General features: G+C 35.7%; 1 protein-coding gene across 1 annotated transcript in view; it reads right to left on the bottom strand.

Moving 5' to 3' along the window:
- The window catches only part of LOC111509384 (uncharacterized), a 39,986-nt gene extending 25,246 nt beyond the window's left edge, over positions 1 to 14,740 (bottom strand). The window contains 1 exon segment of the mRNA XM_074172008.1: positions 14,557 to 14,740. Coding sequence (XP_074028109.1) covers positions 14,557 to 14,594 — 38 coding nt within the window. The 5' untranslated portion in view covers positions 14,595 to 14,740.
- Positions 14,741 to 16,419: the final 1,679 nt, after the last annotated feature.

The following is a 16,419-nucleotide window of genomic DNA, read 5'->3' as shown; positions in this document are numbered from 1 at the left end:
GTTATGTGAAATTAATATATTTGTCCGAATCAAGTTTCAGCATTACCATTTAAATGTATTCATTATTAACAAACAATATCATTTTTATAAAATCATTATCACATCTGAAATATGATGAAACTAACATAAATTCTGATTTGCGGGATAATTATTCTGATAATTGAACCAATTCCAACTTTAGAAGTAGAAAAGTAAATATGGAAATATGGAAATAGATACTGCCTAGGATGTCATCTACAGTCAAGGGCGGATCCCCTACCTAGGTCCAGGACCTAGGTGGACCACTAATTGAAATTGTTAAACATAATGTTCATACATATTTTTTGTCACAATATAGATTTTATTCAAGTTCTTTCAGTATTTGATTAATTCAATACAATACTTTATTTGACGGCAAACGCATTATTCTGGAACGAACGCATCGAAAATTTGATTATACATTGTTAGCAGAAAGTACTCCTGTTTCTATCAAATATCGGCTGTGGATGGTGAAGTGGCAGCGAACGTAGGACATACCGCAGTCGATTTCTGACCTTGTTTTAAATTGCGACATTGAGATGTATCCTAATATAAGAAATTTTTTATGTTTTATGGACGCACTACTTTTAGTGTAGGGACAGGGGAAATATATTTCTCTATATTACGAAAAATCAAATCGTGGCTAAAAAGTTCATTGGTTGGAGAACGTCTAACTGGACTAGCACTTCTCCACATCCGTAGAAACATACTCATTAAGTAGATGAAGTTATTCTGTTAAAATCTGTTTTTCTGTTAACCAGCTATCGCCCCCCTAACAAACGACAACTCTCAGACGTCGAAACTTGTGTGAGTCAAGAACTAACGAGGTTTTACCTTTTAACGTGTGATTCCTAACACGGTGATTCCTAAAACGTGATAACGCGTTTCGGGAGGAGACGCAAAAGAAAAATTGATTTTGTAATTTAAATATCGAGTGGTCTAACGAAAAGTATGCACATTGCTTTTCTACTTTTTTTGTAACTTAACACAAAAATGCTCGGACAGGTCAATTTTGCTTTTGAGGGCACATTTTAGATGTATTTTTCTACCTGTGCCTTCAACCCCCTAGCGAGGGTGAGTAACAACCCTAAAATTTTAAATGGAAAGTGGGGTCCAGTGATATATCATTTGAAAGGGCACAAAATTCTCTTTCCAATGATACCTAATTTGTTGTATTCACTTGAATAGTTATAAAAAAAGCAAGAACATTTACTCGATATTTTTGGTGTTAATGAAAATGCGGACAAAACGGCAATTTTATCACTGCTACATTCCTCAATTTCTCTCGTGCGTTTTTTGGTTCAAATATCAGCAGCAGACAAGTGTACAAAACAAATTTAGGCAAACGTTCATTGATTCAGTTCGGTTGCTTTTGAAATTATTTCAACTTTACTGTAAAAATGGTTTATTCCATTCCTGAACGAGTTGAAATTGTTAAACTTTATTATCAACATAATAGTTGTGCTAGACTTGCTGCTCGCCTCTTTAATAACAGTCATCCCGGGAAAAATGTGAATGATTCGTACGTTGCCAAGTTAGTCCAAAAGTTTGTCGATACCGGATCTGTCTGTAATGTGAAACACCAGCCACGGAAACCGATCAGAAATGAAGCAGTGGAAGTCGCTGTTTTGGAACATGTTGAATTGGATCATACTCAAAGTACCCGTCAGCTTGCTGCAGCTTCAGGTGTCTCCCGTTCGTCCATAATACGGATATTAAAAGCCTATAAATTTCATCCGTACAAAATTAAATCAGTACAGAAACTCAATGAAGATGATCCTGATAGAAGGCTGCAATTTTATGAACAACTGAGCCAGCTACTAATTGGTGATCCGCACCTATCATTCAACACGTGCTTTTCCGATGAGAGTGCATTTTTTTTGAATGGAGCTGTGAATAGGCATAATTGCCGTCAGTGGGATGACAGTAACCCACACTTATTCCGAGAGGTCCATACCCAGTACCCTCAAAAAATCAATGTCTGGTGTGGCATATTAGGGTGTCATATCGTAGGGTCACTTTTTATTCCTGGGAATTTAACTGGTGAGGTTCACCTAAACATGCTTGAAGATACAAGTGATCCTCTCATAACAGAAATAATTGAAAATGTCCAAAATCATAATGATGATCGGCTTCATTTCCAGCAAGATGGAGCACCTCCTCACTATGTTGCTCCGGTAAGAGAGTTTGTAGATGACCGGTTTCCTGGACGGTGGATTGGAAGGAGAGGCCGCATCGAATGGCGTGCCAGGTCACCTGATTTATCGCCTTTAGACTTTTTCCTTTGGGGACACTTGAAAAATAAATGTTTTGTTACAATTATATTTTTCCAAGAGAAAGTGACGGCTTGTGTTTTTTTAGTATTGCATTTTTCTTGTTCAATGTAATCCCGAGTCAACATTTTTGAAGGTATTTTTTGAAATACAAAACTTCTTGTTTTCGGCAAGATGTGTATTAACAGCTATTATTTGTTGTGTACGTATGTGTGTGTGCTTGTGTACGTATGTATGCGTCCATATTCTGCTGGTTGATTTAATATATCTTGAATTGATTTCTCATAACAGAAACAATGAAAAAAGAATTTCTTTATCCAATTTCGATTGCCAGTTATGACAATATTCTGTCATAGATGCCTTAAAGAATTTACTAGAGGAACCTCATATATCCATTCGATTCGACACATTAATGAATTATATAGTGACTAGGCGATTAAAATTGCGTGAATTATCATCTATACTGATTCTTAATTACGAATACTGAAGTACAAACTAACAGAAAGAGTTTCAATTCGGTAGTTCTCACTTTATGTTTATATCGAGGTAAATATTCATTAAGGTCAAGTTTGAAATGTAATAATTTAATTGTTTGCATAAACTTTGAACGCTCATAGGTCAACTAACATACAGCATTTTCTCATTTGAATGAGTTATAGTTGTGAATAAAAAAAGAGAAATGCTTTTTACAAAAATTCTCTGCAAAAGTTATTGAAGTTTGTTTTCCTACAGAATTCATCCACCAATTTTCGCATGATTTTTTTCTTTTTGGTTTTGAAATCGTTTCTAAATTTCTAAAAATAATTTCAACCAATCAAATTGATAACTTTCACTGAAAATATCAAGAAGGAAATAGTGTTTTGTAAATATTATTGCAAAAATGTATTATGCGTCGATTTAAGTTAAATGGATAATCACTATATTTAAAATTTTTTGGTAGTTACTACAAATCGTACCAATAAATTAACAATTCAATAAACAATTCATTATTTTCATCAACAATAATTACTCGTATTGTCATTTACTGAACTCTGAAAACAACCACTTCTGACCACTAAATTTAATCAAATCACTTGGAATGTTTATATTGTTGTTTCTCCCATTCACTGAAACCAATAGTAGATGTTTATTATCCGACACGAAACTAATCGACTTTTAGCGTTTACATTTCTTAGAAATTTCTATCGGCCGTACGATACCGAACCTGTAGTCAAACTGCTCACAAAGTGTGAACAACACTATACCTTTCCAATCTTTGTTCCATTTTAGTGACCAAGTGTAACAAAGTACTGTGCCTTATGCCTTGCTTATTAACTGGGCAGAGTGTATCCGATATCCAAGTATCAGTATCGTGCTGCACGAAATTGATAATATCGAATCTATTTTTATAGATTATTATGTTTTGCAACAATTTTGAATACATTACTTCCATCTTATATGTTGCGGTTGGAAATTTCACATTTAAAAATCGTATATACTTTTTCATACTCATCAACTCTTTTTATGGAAGTTACCCATAATACTAGAGATGCATTGAAACAGTGCATATTTTAAGAAATTTTGACTGGGCGAAGTATCGGGGGGTAATTCAAAATTAAGTATAAAATGACACATTTTTACACTTGTACCTGAAAGAATATCTTCTTGGGAAACCAAATATTTGTTTTAACTTTACGAAAAATTAATTACGGTAAAGTTCAATTTTATTTTTACTAGAACAAAATGTTTTAAGTAAACAATACATTGCGGAACATAACACATAATGTTTGCTGGAAAAACACCTCATTCTTATTAACTTAATACAAGGTATCTTGCAAGAAAGTGTGCAATTGCAAAAATGTACACTCATACGTGTAGTTTACTTTGACAATTAATTTGGTCCACTCTATGACGTATGAACACATTTTCAAATTGACACCTTCAAATTGAGTGCCTATTTCATGAAGATAGAAGCACAACTTTACAGCTACAATTCCAAAAAACCTTGATATTTGTGCTCCCATTGGTCGGTTTCAAGGTTTTTTTTAATTGTAGCTGTGGAGTTGAACCTGTAGCTTTATGAAATAGGCTCATGTAAGCTCAAGCTACTTGTTTTACATTTTAGTTTAGGCCAGGTCATGTTATAAATTACCTTTGGATAGATGGTAAGTAATTGAATTGTAAGAAAACGTAAGCTATTTTATTGAAAGAAACAAACGCCATCTGCTTGGTTGTATAAATGCACAATAAATAATACAACACATACAAAATCTTAATATTGGTATGTTGCACAACAAAAAAAACAATTTTTTATCGACCTTTTTTTTTGGGTAATGGTTACCTTCCACAATCTGAAAAAATATAAAAATTATAATGGAGAACTTTATACAAGTGTAGAAGGGCAAACTTTTTAATTTACCCCGATAAGTTACTGCGTAATATTGTAATATTGGAGAAGTCATCAGATCAACTTGATACAAATGTTTATCGGAAGAAAACACATACAAATAGATATCTCCACTATACATCAAATCATCATGCGAGTGTTAAAAAAGGTATAATAAATTACCTTTACAAAAGAGCTAAAATGATATGCAACTCAACTGAAAATCTCAATAAAGAAATATCATTAATTAAATCTGTTTTGAAAGATAACGCTTATCCAGATTCTTTCATAAATTCAACAATAAATTCAATAGAAAATAAAGAGTCAATTAAAAACCAAACGAACATACAAACAGCTTCACAAATTCAACAACATCCAACTCAACAATTACCGACTCAACATCCAACGACACCTTTTACAACTAACGTTATACCTTACATTCCAAGACTATCTGAAAAAATAAGACGAATTGAAAATAGATATGATGTTAGAACTACTTTCAGAACAAAAAATACACTAAGATCTATACTCACACATACAAAACCCAACAACACTGAAGAAAAAACAAAAAATTGTATTTATAAAATACCTTGTTCTTGTGGTAAAAGTTACATTGGTGAAACCTCAAGACCATTGAAAGTGCGTGAGAATGAACATCGAGATTATATAAAAAATAGACAATTGACAGGATCAAAATTATCAGAACACATTTTAAAATCAGACGGTGAACATCGAGTGGAATGGAATAGGACAAGAAAGATTACCAATGAGCCTCATTCTAAGAGACGTAAGCTAAAAGAATCAGCGTATATTCTCATGTCTGGAGAGAATTGTATCTCGAATAGCTCCTTAGAAATAGATCGTACTTGGCTACCCATCTTGAAGAAAACTTTGGATAGTGGCGAAATGGCAACAAACTGATATCGGAGAGTACCTTGTATTACATCGAATATTTCAGTTGTCAATCAACAACATTGACATAATTTCATATTTCAAAACTTCTTTGACATCTGTCGAAGAAGTAAAGAAATAAGCTCTCAAAAAAGGAATAACTGCATATTTATTCGAATTTTTATCCATTTCTGAAGACGGAGGCAGATTTTGGCCTCCGAAACGTAAAAGATAAGTATAATTTCTTAATATTTTTTTGATAGGCAAAATTGTGAAATACGACAAGTTACTGATAAATAGAAGATTTTTCTTTGTGAAAAATACGTTGATTTTTACGCAGTAACTTATCGGGGTAAATTAAAAAGTTTGCCCTTCTACACTTGTATAAAGTTCTCCATTATAATTTTTATATTTTTTCAGATTGTGGAAGGTAACCATTACCCAAAAAAAGGTCGATAAAAAACTGATTTTTTCCTCCACAAAAAATGACTTTCGTTGAATAAAAAAAACAAAATCTTTATTTTCTCAAAAAATATCTTCAGTCAATAAATAAAGAAACTAATCTACAAAACTAGTCATGATATTTCGGATTGAAAATATCAAAAACATTCCCATGGGTTGGGCTACCTATCGGGCGCGTCCCTAGTTGGCGGATAAGGGAACGGCTAGGGGACTGGAGGCCCCGTCCGGGAAGAAATAAGTAGGGCGAGGGGAACTAAAACCCCCAAAAACCTTTGCTTACCATGCCACCGTGGACCAGCCTACCCAAGCTAAGGTGTGAGGAATCGTGCCGACAGCTGAATGGCCGCAGGGTGATATGCGGTCACGAACGATCCCCTTGAGGAACTGAGCGAAACCTCATTTTAATCAACCTACCTCTGGTAATGCGGGGCTTTGCCAGAGGTGACCAACTCTTCCTTTGCTACTCGTGGAAATACACATAAATGAAACAACTCAAAAACAGAAACAAATCCCGAGATTGGACAGAAGCTCCGCCTTAAATGAAGGCAAGGAATCGGCTGCCCCTGCAGGAAAGCTTCCTCACTTCACGGAGGGAAGCCCCAGAAGGTTGAAGAAGCCGCGTAACGACAGTAATATCGCTGCACCTTTTAAAACCTTCGCGGAGGCCACCGTGAGACACCTTAAGGTTGCCAAAGAGATTGTGTGTTCGGTGAGTCTTGGCCTACACCTGCCAATATAAAGGAGATGTCTCCTAATGACCTGTTCACCTTCCTGGAAAGGACAGGATGTACGACGACCTAGGAGGACAACTCCTCAGGAGGATGTACAATAGGTCACATGTGACCTAAGTGCTGTGAATCTACACTCATCCTCCATACTCTACAGATACCAGATCAAAAACACTAACATAATCTACGAAAAAAATGTTTAAGTAAGACATTTACAGATTTGAATCTTTTGCGAAAAACTTTTTCACAAACTCCTGATCTTGATATAACTCTAGTCAGGGAATTTTTCTCTTCTTTCTTTCTTCTCTAGAAAATTTTCTGGATCAAAATAAGCAGTACCAATACCATCGAGAGCTATGTACGTACGTGAATTTATAGGTTCACGTGACAAGCAGGTTTGTTTGATAGTTTTTAGATTGGTATGGACTGATACACTGACCCGGATTGACTGTGACTTTTCAATCTCACATTAATGAATCCTTTGTATCTGCAAAATAATTAGCACGAGGCCATTTTTTTAAATTATTATGAAGAAATGTTTTTGGATTGAAATTTTTATTCCCGTAAAAATTTGCCGGCACCTGCTACGTTCACTGGGCGACAAAGTCATGGAACTGGGCTCCACAAGTGTCGCCCACTTTATATGTTATTTTATGCACTGCATTGAAATGGAGACGAATGAAAATTATAGTAATTTCCATTACAGCTAACCGCTTGGTCAATATACATACTCACTCCAGAGGAAAGAATTTGCTGTTTGAAAAATAAGGTGCATGTTTAACATGGTAGAATATAAATTGGTAACAAGAGATCTTCATAAAAAAAAATGAATCACAGAATACGCTCAGTTCTTCAATTTATTCAATTAAAAAGACATATTTAGTGTTCAGTATACAAATGTGATAAACATTTAGAGTATCAGTGAACATAAAATTTCAACATTCTGGGACCACTTTTGAAGAAAATAACTTTCGATCATGTCGCAAAGAATTTAGAATGTCTCTGGCGGTAATCGTCTAGTAAATTGTTTCAATCAGAGCGTAAAGTACGAAATTCACTGGTCAAAGCAATTGTTATATTAGAATCTGCGCTAAATTCGAGAAGAATTTTACAGAAAAATTATCATTTATCGCAACAGCTTCATACCATTGAAAGAAGATATATTATAAATCTACTGAATAGATATCCGGGTGCAGTTATTTTATTGATTGGGAAAATTTGATTGGATTAATGTGGATTTTTTGAATACATACTCTGATTGTAAAATTAACAAAAATTGCCTGAATGATAAAAATTTCCAATTCACCTCTTTCAACCGTTGTTGTTCAATCAAAATTATTGTTCTGAGTGAACATTTTTAAATAAATTGCGATATATCTATATATACCGTCTATATGAAAGAAATTAACCTTTTCATATGTCAAAAAAACTTTCATTGTGAAAAAAAGTGTTTTTCACCGTAAAACAAATAGTTTTTTTTCACTGCCGAAATAATTAACAATTCATAGCAATAAGAGAGACCTAATGAATTTGCAGTTCGACCAGTTCTCATCGAAATAAGGAAAATATTTGCTTTTGAAGTAAAATTTCTGAGAACTGTTTTTTTTACATAAATTCGTTAAATTCCGGAGGTGAAAAAATCATTCAATTCAAGTGGACCAATTTAACTAGAAGCTAAGTATTCTTAAAATATATCTTTTATATATAAAACACATATTTTGCTCATTTTAAACAACTTGCATATAATCATTCTATTCTTTAGGTTAATTCCGTAGTTGTATATCATTCGTTTCAATGACTGCTAACGCAGTCCTTTCGCTTGATAACAAATTCTGTAAAATTTGCGAAAAATCCTTTAAAACAAGAAAAGGTGATGGTGAATGACCAGATGGTATGTCTCTCATACCATGGAAATAGAGTAAACCTGTGGTATGTGACTTCACTTGCGTTGACACTGTCGCGGATTCCCATTAGCCGGTAGTTCGAAGTCTGCTGGAACTGCAGCATTGTCTGGCAAGAAATTGAAAAGAAAAAAATACCAAAATCTGAGTAACAATTATCTGTTCCATCCAGTAGCGGTTGAAACTTTTGGTGTTTATGGCCTGGAGTCTATGTTATTCGTTCATGAACTCGGAAGAAGAATAGGCCAAGCAACGAAAGATCACCGTTCTACCTCTTTTTTGATAGAAATAATTATTATCGCTATTCAACGTGGCAATGCTGCTTTGGTCCTTGGAACTATTCCTCCTTCACATAATTTTGATGAGATCATGCATTGCCCTAATTTCAGTACGGAAGTGAAATCTCTTCGAAATAAGCCAAGATATGTAGATATTCATCAGTCTCCTATCAAGGTTAATTCACAAGTGATTGATCCACCTTCTTCTTTTTCAGTGCGGTCAATGGACTTATTTAGGTCATTCTTACCCCCCAAATATGAGTTGCAGGCCTCGTAGTTCTGGTTTCCTTTCAGTGGAAGAGCTTCATGAAGCAAAAAACCGAATCGATCCCTCTACGAAACCCTTCTTTACTTGGAAGGATCGATCGCAGCTTGAGAAATGGTTCTCATGGAGATTCTGTGATCAGTAGAGATCAGTAGAGTGTTGTCCTGAAAATCTAGAGAAGAAAATTGGATTGGATAATTTAGGAAACACTTTCTACATGAATAGCATTTTACAAGTGTTGTTCATGACGAAGAATTTCAAGAACAAGGTTTTAATGATGAACGAGAACGGGAATGTTTCCTACTTATTCATCAAACTCAAACACCTGTTCATGCAGCTGCAGTTTCCTAAGAATGTATCATCTCTCCCTCCAACCGATTTTCTGGAGTCTTTGAAGTCCACTAGATACTCGTTAAGACAACAAGAGAATTTTTCCGAATTCTTGGGTTTCTTGTTGAATACTCTTCGTGAGCAAAACAATAGCAAAATCAATACTCCTGACCGCTCTGGATTGAATGATTCCGTGTCTTGTGTTTGTAAATCTTTTGCTGGAAAAATCCTCACTTGTTTACTTTGTAGTAAATGTTCAAGAAGTAGCGAAAACTTATGTGAATTTCTGGAACTTCATCTAGCGTTTCCTAATATTAGTAATAATCAGTCCGTGCAAAGTTATTGTTAAATAATCTGAAAATGGAATTTTTAACCGGTAATGATCGACTGTATTGTCAAACATGCGCCAAACTAACTGACTGTTATAAGAAAACAAGTATATCTGAGGCACCAGTCAATCTAATGATAACACCGATGATCTTCAAACAAGACTCAACCTCTGACGGAAGCAAGAAACTCTTTCGAAGGTTCGAAATAGATGAACATTTCAATCCAGCAAATATAATATTCATGCAGTCATTGTTCACTGTGGTTCTGGCGTTGAATTTGGTCATTATTACGCCTTGGTCAAAGACGAAACGGGCTGGTTTAAGTTTGACGATAGTCATGTCACGAAGTGTTCTGGCGATGTATTGAATCTATTGGAGCCTCTGGAGACACCCTACATTTTGTTTTATGAGAGAGAGGACATTGGCAGATCAAGATCTTCAGACGATGTGGTGCTGCAGATTTTTCCGGGTTTTCCTGCAGCTGAAAAAGCAAATACGCCACTGGAATACATAAAGTCGCCTCGGAGCGCTAAATAATTTTCATCGTTGTTTTCATTTTTATCTTCGAAGATAAAGTTCAATAATTGTAAAACTATGTTTTTTTCAATAAAATTCACAAACAATATTACCGAAAAAAAAAATCTGAAATAAATCACTTTGATACTGATACTAAGTCATAATTTTATGTTCATCATGATTTATCTTGTAATCTTATTAAATTTTTTATTCCCATAGTACGTGGTATAGTAGACTGGCTTTAAATCAAATTATCTAAGGGAACAATTCGTTCTGATCAATCTTCCCTTACCTACACTGTGGGACTGACACCTACCAGAAAACAACTACTTCCCTGGCTAATACCACGAAGGGCGTTTCATTATATCAGACAGGTGCCAGTGCAGGATTCTTCACAGGAGTGACATACGATGTTGGCGATACAACTGCCGGAATCGATTTTTATTATTGGTTTCTGGCCACTCGTCAGTGCAAGGTAGTGTCTATCATCAACATGAAATCGATGTTTACCGATAGTTAAAAATCTGATTTCTTTCAGAGTATCATTTTTCAAACTAAACTGAAGCGAACGACACACAATATATTTGTCATCACCAATCTGCCTGTCGAGGAACTAACCAATTGCATATCCAAATCATGTGGATTGCTATCGTCCAAAATTTAACAATTTTGTTTGTTTACGTACCTATTCAACCAGAAATGGGCCGCATCGCTGAAGATGCGTATAAGGACAAAAAACTTGTATTCCTATAGTACGTGTGCATACTCATCTTGAAGTATGCAAATTGCTGCTGAAGAGAGAATGAAGCACGTGACTTTCTCCGAAACATCGGATGTCCAGGAAGACAGTGTTTCATGTAAGTGAAATTTCACCTCTTTCATATACTATATTGTGTAGCAATCCTGTGAATGATATTTGATTCGATTTCACGACAAATTTCTAGAGTACAAACTGAATGGAAAAAAATATTTTCTCTATAATAACTATGAACATTTTTGATAAAGAGTCCAATTTATTGAATAAATATTTTAAAAGGCTTTTTCTAGACGTGATCTACATTTTACGAAAATTATTCAATGCCTCACATTAGTTTATAGAAGATATTTTTTTCTATTTTCTACTCTGTAAAATAGATTTCCTCAATTTTCAATAACACAAGTAAGATGGAGATAAAGGATATCTTGAGCTTCCCTTATCGTTTCTCACATATTGGTACTGAAGTATAGACCTGGAATATGTGGTGTAGAATATATCCACAAAAACTGCTTCCTCACACCTGAGCTGCAGCACTATTTTTGACGAATGACTAATGAAGTTGGCATCACCGAGAAATTAACTCTAGAGTATAGTTCATTGGATGATTCAAAGAATATCCGCAAAACTTATGAATAAAGAAACTCGTTAAAGTAATTACTGATTTTACCGGAAGAGTCACAACAATGTTTGTGAAGTTTCTACATAAATGAGAAGTTGACAAATTTCAGAAAATGTTATCAAAATCTCTCCAAAGGTCAGTCTTTCGGGAAACCGTAGCATGGATTTAAAAAAAAATCTGAAGACATACAAGAAAATGTTGTTGAATCATTGTTAAATGTTTAGAAACCTAACTAGTAGTTGATTTCAAATCCTTCAAAATTGAGCCAAAATCCGTTCAGATTTTCTAGCAAACAACTAGGTACGCTAGTTACGTGGTCATAGTTCCCATGACACGGCCAATCACACGGAGAGTCAGCTGAGTAAGAGATATTCCAGGAATCCCTTATCTTGACATGCAGTTAGCATTCAGTTAACATTATATTAATTATCATTCTGTTTGTAGCTCTCATAAGAGACAGTCGTCTCTAGTTTGTAAAATAAATTCTTTTTAAAAAGTTATTTGCTCGGTCCAATCATTTAATTGGCGCAGTCGGTAGGATTTGCGCAGCGTGAAAACGAACTTTTTGCGTCGAGGAGTTTCAACCTAACGCTAGTTGCACACACACCGATTTTCGACGGCCAGTATAAAATCGGCCGATATTTTATTGGTAGCGGGTGCTTGCACACTCACCGGATTTTTATCGGCTAAACGATCAGTTGCTTTGTTGTCGTAATTAGCACGCACTACCAAAACGAAGTTAATGCGTAGTAACTACAATTTCACCGAGCATTCGACACTGGAATGGTCGGCAAAAAACCGGTGAGTATGCAAGAGTGTATTTAGTCATTAACGCCACTACTTCCCGGTACTGCCGGCGATACAGTGGCAGTGTACGGCTGCTCACCGGTATTTTACCGGCGACGACCACCGGTAGGCATGTGTGCAAGGTCCCGTTCCCACATGTGGTTAACTATTGGAATTTGGACGACCGGTACAAAGTCGGCCGTCCAAAATCGGTGTGTGTGTGCAACTAGCGTAAGGGATATTCCAGGAATTCCTTATCTCGCCATGCAGTTGGCATCCAGTTAACATTATACTAATTATCATTCTGTTTCTAGCTCTCGTAAAAGACAGTCGTCTCTAGTTTGTAAAATGAATTCTTTTTAAAAAGTTATTTTCTCGTTCCAATCATTTAATTCGCTCTCATCTTTCTATGATTAGACAAACCCGTAAAGTACGTTCATAATATCTTGTTTTATGAAAAGGTAAATCATAAGTGAGTCATAAGAGCTGATAAGACATGTGTTTACAACTCCAAGATGTGTCAACATTTATTTCAAGTTTTTTTTATATTATTAGTAGTAGGATCCCTTTGAAAACAAAATTGTTATCTGCATCGTAGTCGTTGAAACTATACAACTGAATTACTACAGTTCATTTTGCAGCCAAGCATACAGAGGCAGCGTAAGCCGTGGTCAGTGTGGGCCACCCCCAACGGCCTCGCGGTGCAGAGCCTCGTGTTTCAAAGCCGGAAAAAAATTTAAAGAATCCAAAAGTATACACCATGTTTTTTTTTAATTAATACATACGCGTGTTGATACCATAAGCAAATTATGGCAATATGTACGAGTCCATTTGAGTTTTACTCTGGAACATTTGTGTACTTTTTTAAACTTTTTTATCCAATGATATTCAATTACTGAACTGTTAAATTTTTATTAAAATTACCAATATGTTTTTTTTTAAATATAACTCCAGAGAAAAAAATGTAGAAATCTACCCACATTCCTTCATTTTTGTATAAAGATGAAGAAGAAGGAACCAAAATATTTCCTCAATATATCCCTACGAAATTGAAAAAAGCCTACTATTCGATTATGAAAAATATCAGTTGTTGGCGTTTTGCTATGGATTAATATCTTATAATAGTCATAATCCAATTCAACCGAAATTGAGTGTGTCATAGGTACATCAGTCCATCTGAGAGGAAGATAATATTTTATCTCGTGTGGTCGTGACAAAAATCTGATATCATTTGGTGTAATGAAAGTGACGCAAATTGAAACGTATCTTGTTTTTTTCTCCTAGGGAACGTAACTTCGTAATATTCAGATGGAAACCCTAGCCAATTGTTTCTGGTGAAGAAATTGATATTGTATAATAAGGAAAATGTTGAAGAGCATTGGCGCAAAATTTTTATCGTAAATGAAATACACACAAAACTTTCTACTTCCACTTGACTGGCCCACATTCAAGTTATTCATACAATTTTGATGAATCCCAGGAATCGTAGGGAAATAGATAGACGAAATACCAAACACGTATTCCTAATTGAACACAAAATAATAATTTAAACAAACATAGTGTTAGGTACAGATAGAAAACTTGTGATGTATTGTTTGGAACCTTTGTTGTAGTAATGAATATCAACAAACCGTTATTTTTAACACTTCGACACGTGTTTCGATCACCAAATGATCATCTTCAAGGGGAAGATTAAACTGTTAAACAGTTTAATCTCTCTGTGTTGGGATAAAGCTTCAGTAATATTCTTGCCAAACAGAAAAATTCTCATGTGATTAAATCAAAATACAATACAATTTTGAAGAATTCAAGAAAAGGCATATTTTTCGATAGAGCTCTGAGAGACTAACTTTTTTTATCATCTGAGAAACGACAACTACAGCCTTTTAAGGTATATTCCAAATTACAACTATTCTCAGCAGTCTCGCATTTGGTTACAAGTTTTCCTCCAGTCATTAAAAAACTCTATTTTTCCACTCATTATTCAAATATATTTTTCTGAAATTGTAATTACCAAACATCCTTGAAAAAAACTCACCTTACTATAGGAACGCACAATTCGTATTTGAGTAACATCAGTTAACCTCCTTTCATAAAACAACTGGAATGATGATAGTTTTTATAAATAACTTGAAACGCAACTGATAGTTTTTGTTACTAATTACGGAAAATAACTATGGAGTTGTATGTAACAATCATTAACCGAATATGACAGTATCGAATAGTTTTTGGATTAGGCTTAGCTGGAGTTATCAAATTTCAGTACGCAATTAGTCATACGATAAGTAATCAATATGATCGATCACTGTGTTAAAGGTTAATGATGCCAGAATGCGTTGAAGTAGATTCAAAACGTAGAGAAAATAAAATAATTCGATGAGAAGTGCATCTTCTAAAATCTCCGATCGATGCCTTTCCGTTATAGAGGTGACAGTACACAATTTTGTTACCCTGAATCATTTTGCAAGTAGTAAGTAAATGTGCAAACTTTCCTAAAGGGTCTTCCAACGGGCTTCCGAACATTGACAATTGATAACGATCATCTTGTCGAAGCTACATCTGTCAAATTAGTTGTCATTATGTCATCAGTATGTTTTGCCAAATCACCATAAACGAATATAGCATTCAAGAACACGTGGAAATGATGAAATTGTTTTATCAAATGGGTGTTCGTTTCAGGCAACGTACCGCGCGTTTCGCCCACTTACGGTCGCTATAATCGTCCTTCCGAGAAGATTATTCACAATGTGGTGGATACATTTGAGTCCACTGGTTCAGTAAACGATCGACCAACACCCGTACGTCAACGAAACGCAGGATCTGCCGAATACATCGCCCCTGTATGTGAGAGTGTGCAGGAGAATCTGAGAAAGTCGATTTCGCGTCGCTCACAAGAGCTCGGCCTTTCGCAGACCACAACTTGGCGAATTTAGTGTCCTGACTTCGGCCTGCACCCGTACAAAATTCATCTGACCCAGGAACTGAAGGTAAACAACCATAGACAACGGCATGTGTTCGCTGAATGGATTCCGGAGCTGTTGGCAACTGACTAATTTCCACCTAATTTTCATCATTTCCATCATAAAAATCATCTTAAGCAATGAAGTCCCTTTCTGGTTGAATGGGTACGAAACCAAACGAAATTGTCGAATTTTTGATGATACCAATCCACATGAGATCGAATAACATCCAATACATCCCAAAATAGTCACTCTTTGGTGTGTATTTTGGGCTAGCGGCGTCAACTGTCCATATTTTTTTGAGAACGACGTTAGTCAGGCCATCACTGTCAACTATGAGCACAAAAGTTCGATGATTACTAATTTCTTTTGGTCTGAATTGAATGATCTGGAAACCAACGACATGTGGTTTCAACAGGACGGCGCTACGTGCCACACAGCTCATGCCACATTGGATATTCTGCACGAGCGATTTGAGAGCATGGTCATCTCACGTGGAGGTGATGTGAACTGCCCACCGAGATCGTACGATTTGACCCCGTTAGACTTTTTCATGTGGGATTTTCTTGAGTTGCAGGGATATGCGAAAAGCCACAAACCACAACAGTCCTCAAAGGTAACATAACCAAGGCGGGTAGGCCGTCCTTGCTCATCTTTTACTGATTGAACCACTGTGCCAGCTGTTGGTGAGTGAATTGGCTTGGGATGTGTGGGTTGAGTAAACCGGCCGTCGGATGCCTGCTTCCACGTAGCCCCGTTGGATACGGAAATGACAGAATCACTTGTGGCTTTGTTATTCCCTTACTAAATGGCATCCCAATAATGGCTTAATCCTAAGGTGTGTGTATCCGTACCGAGAGGATGAATGACACTGAGCCTATCAGCTGTCTCTACGGAACCTTCGAGATACCGGACGCCCTCTCGTAGCATCGCCTTGTCAC

The sequence above is a fragment of the Leptinotarsa decemlineata genome, unplaced genomic scaffold (genome assembly GCF_025532065.1).
Source record: "Leptinotarsa decemlineata unplaced genomic scaffold, Ldec_3_MD MMD2_tig00000035_RagTag_RagTag, whole genome shotgun sequence".
Taxonomy (NCBI): domain Eukaryota; kingdom Metazoa; phylum Arthropoda; class Insecta; order Coleoptera; family Chrysomelidae; genus Leptinotarsa; species Leptinotarsa decemlineata.
Note: the sequence above shows the minus strand (reverse complement) of the source record. Positions and strands in the feature narration are given on the sequence as shown.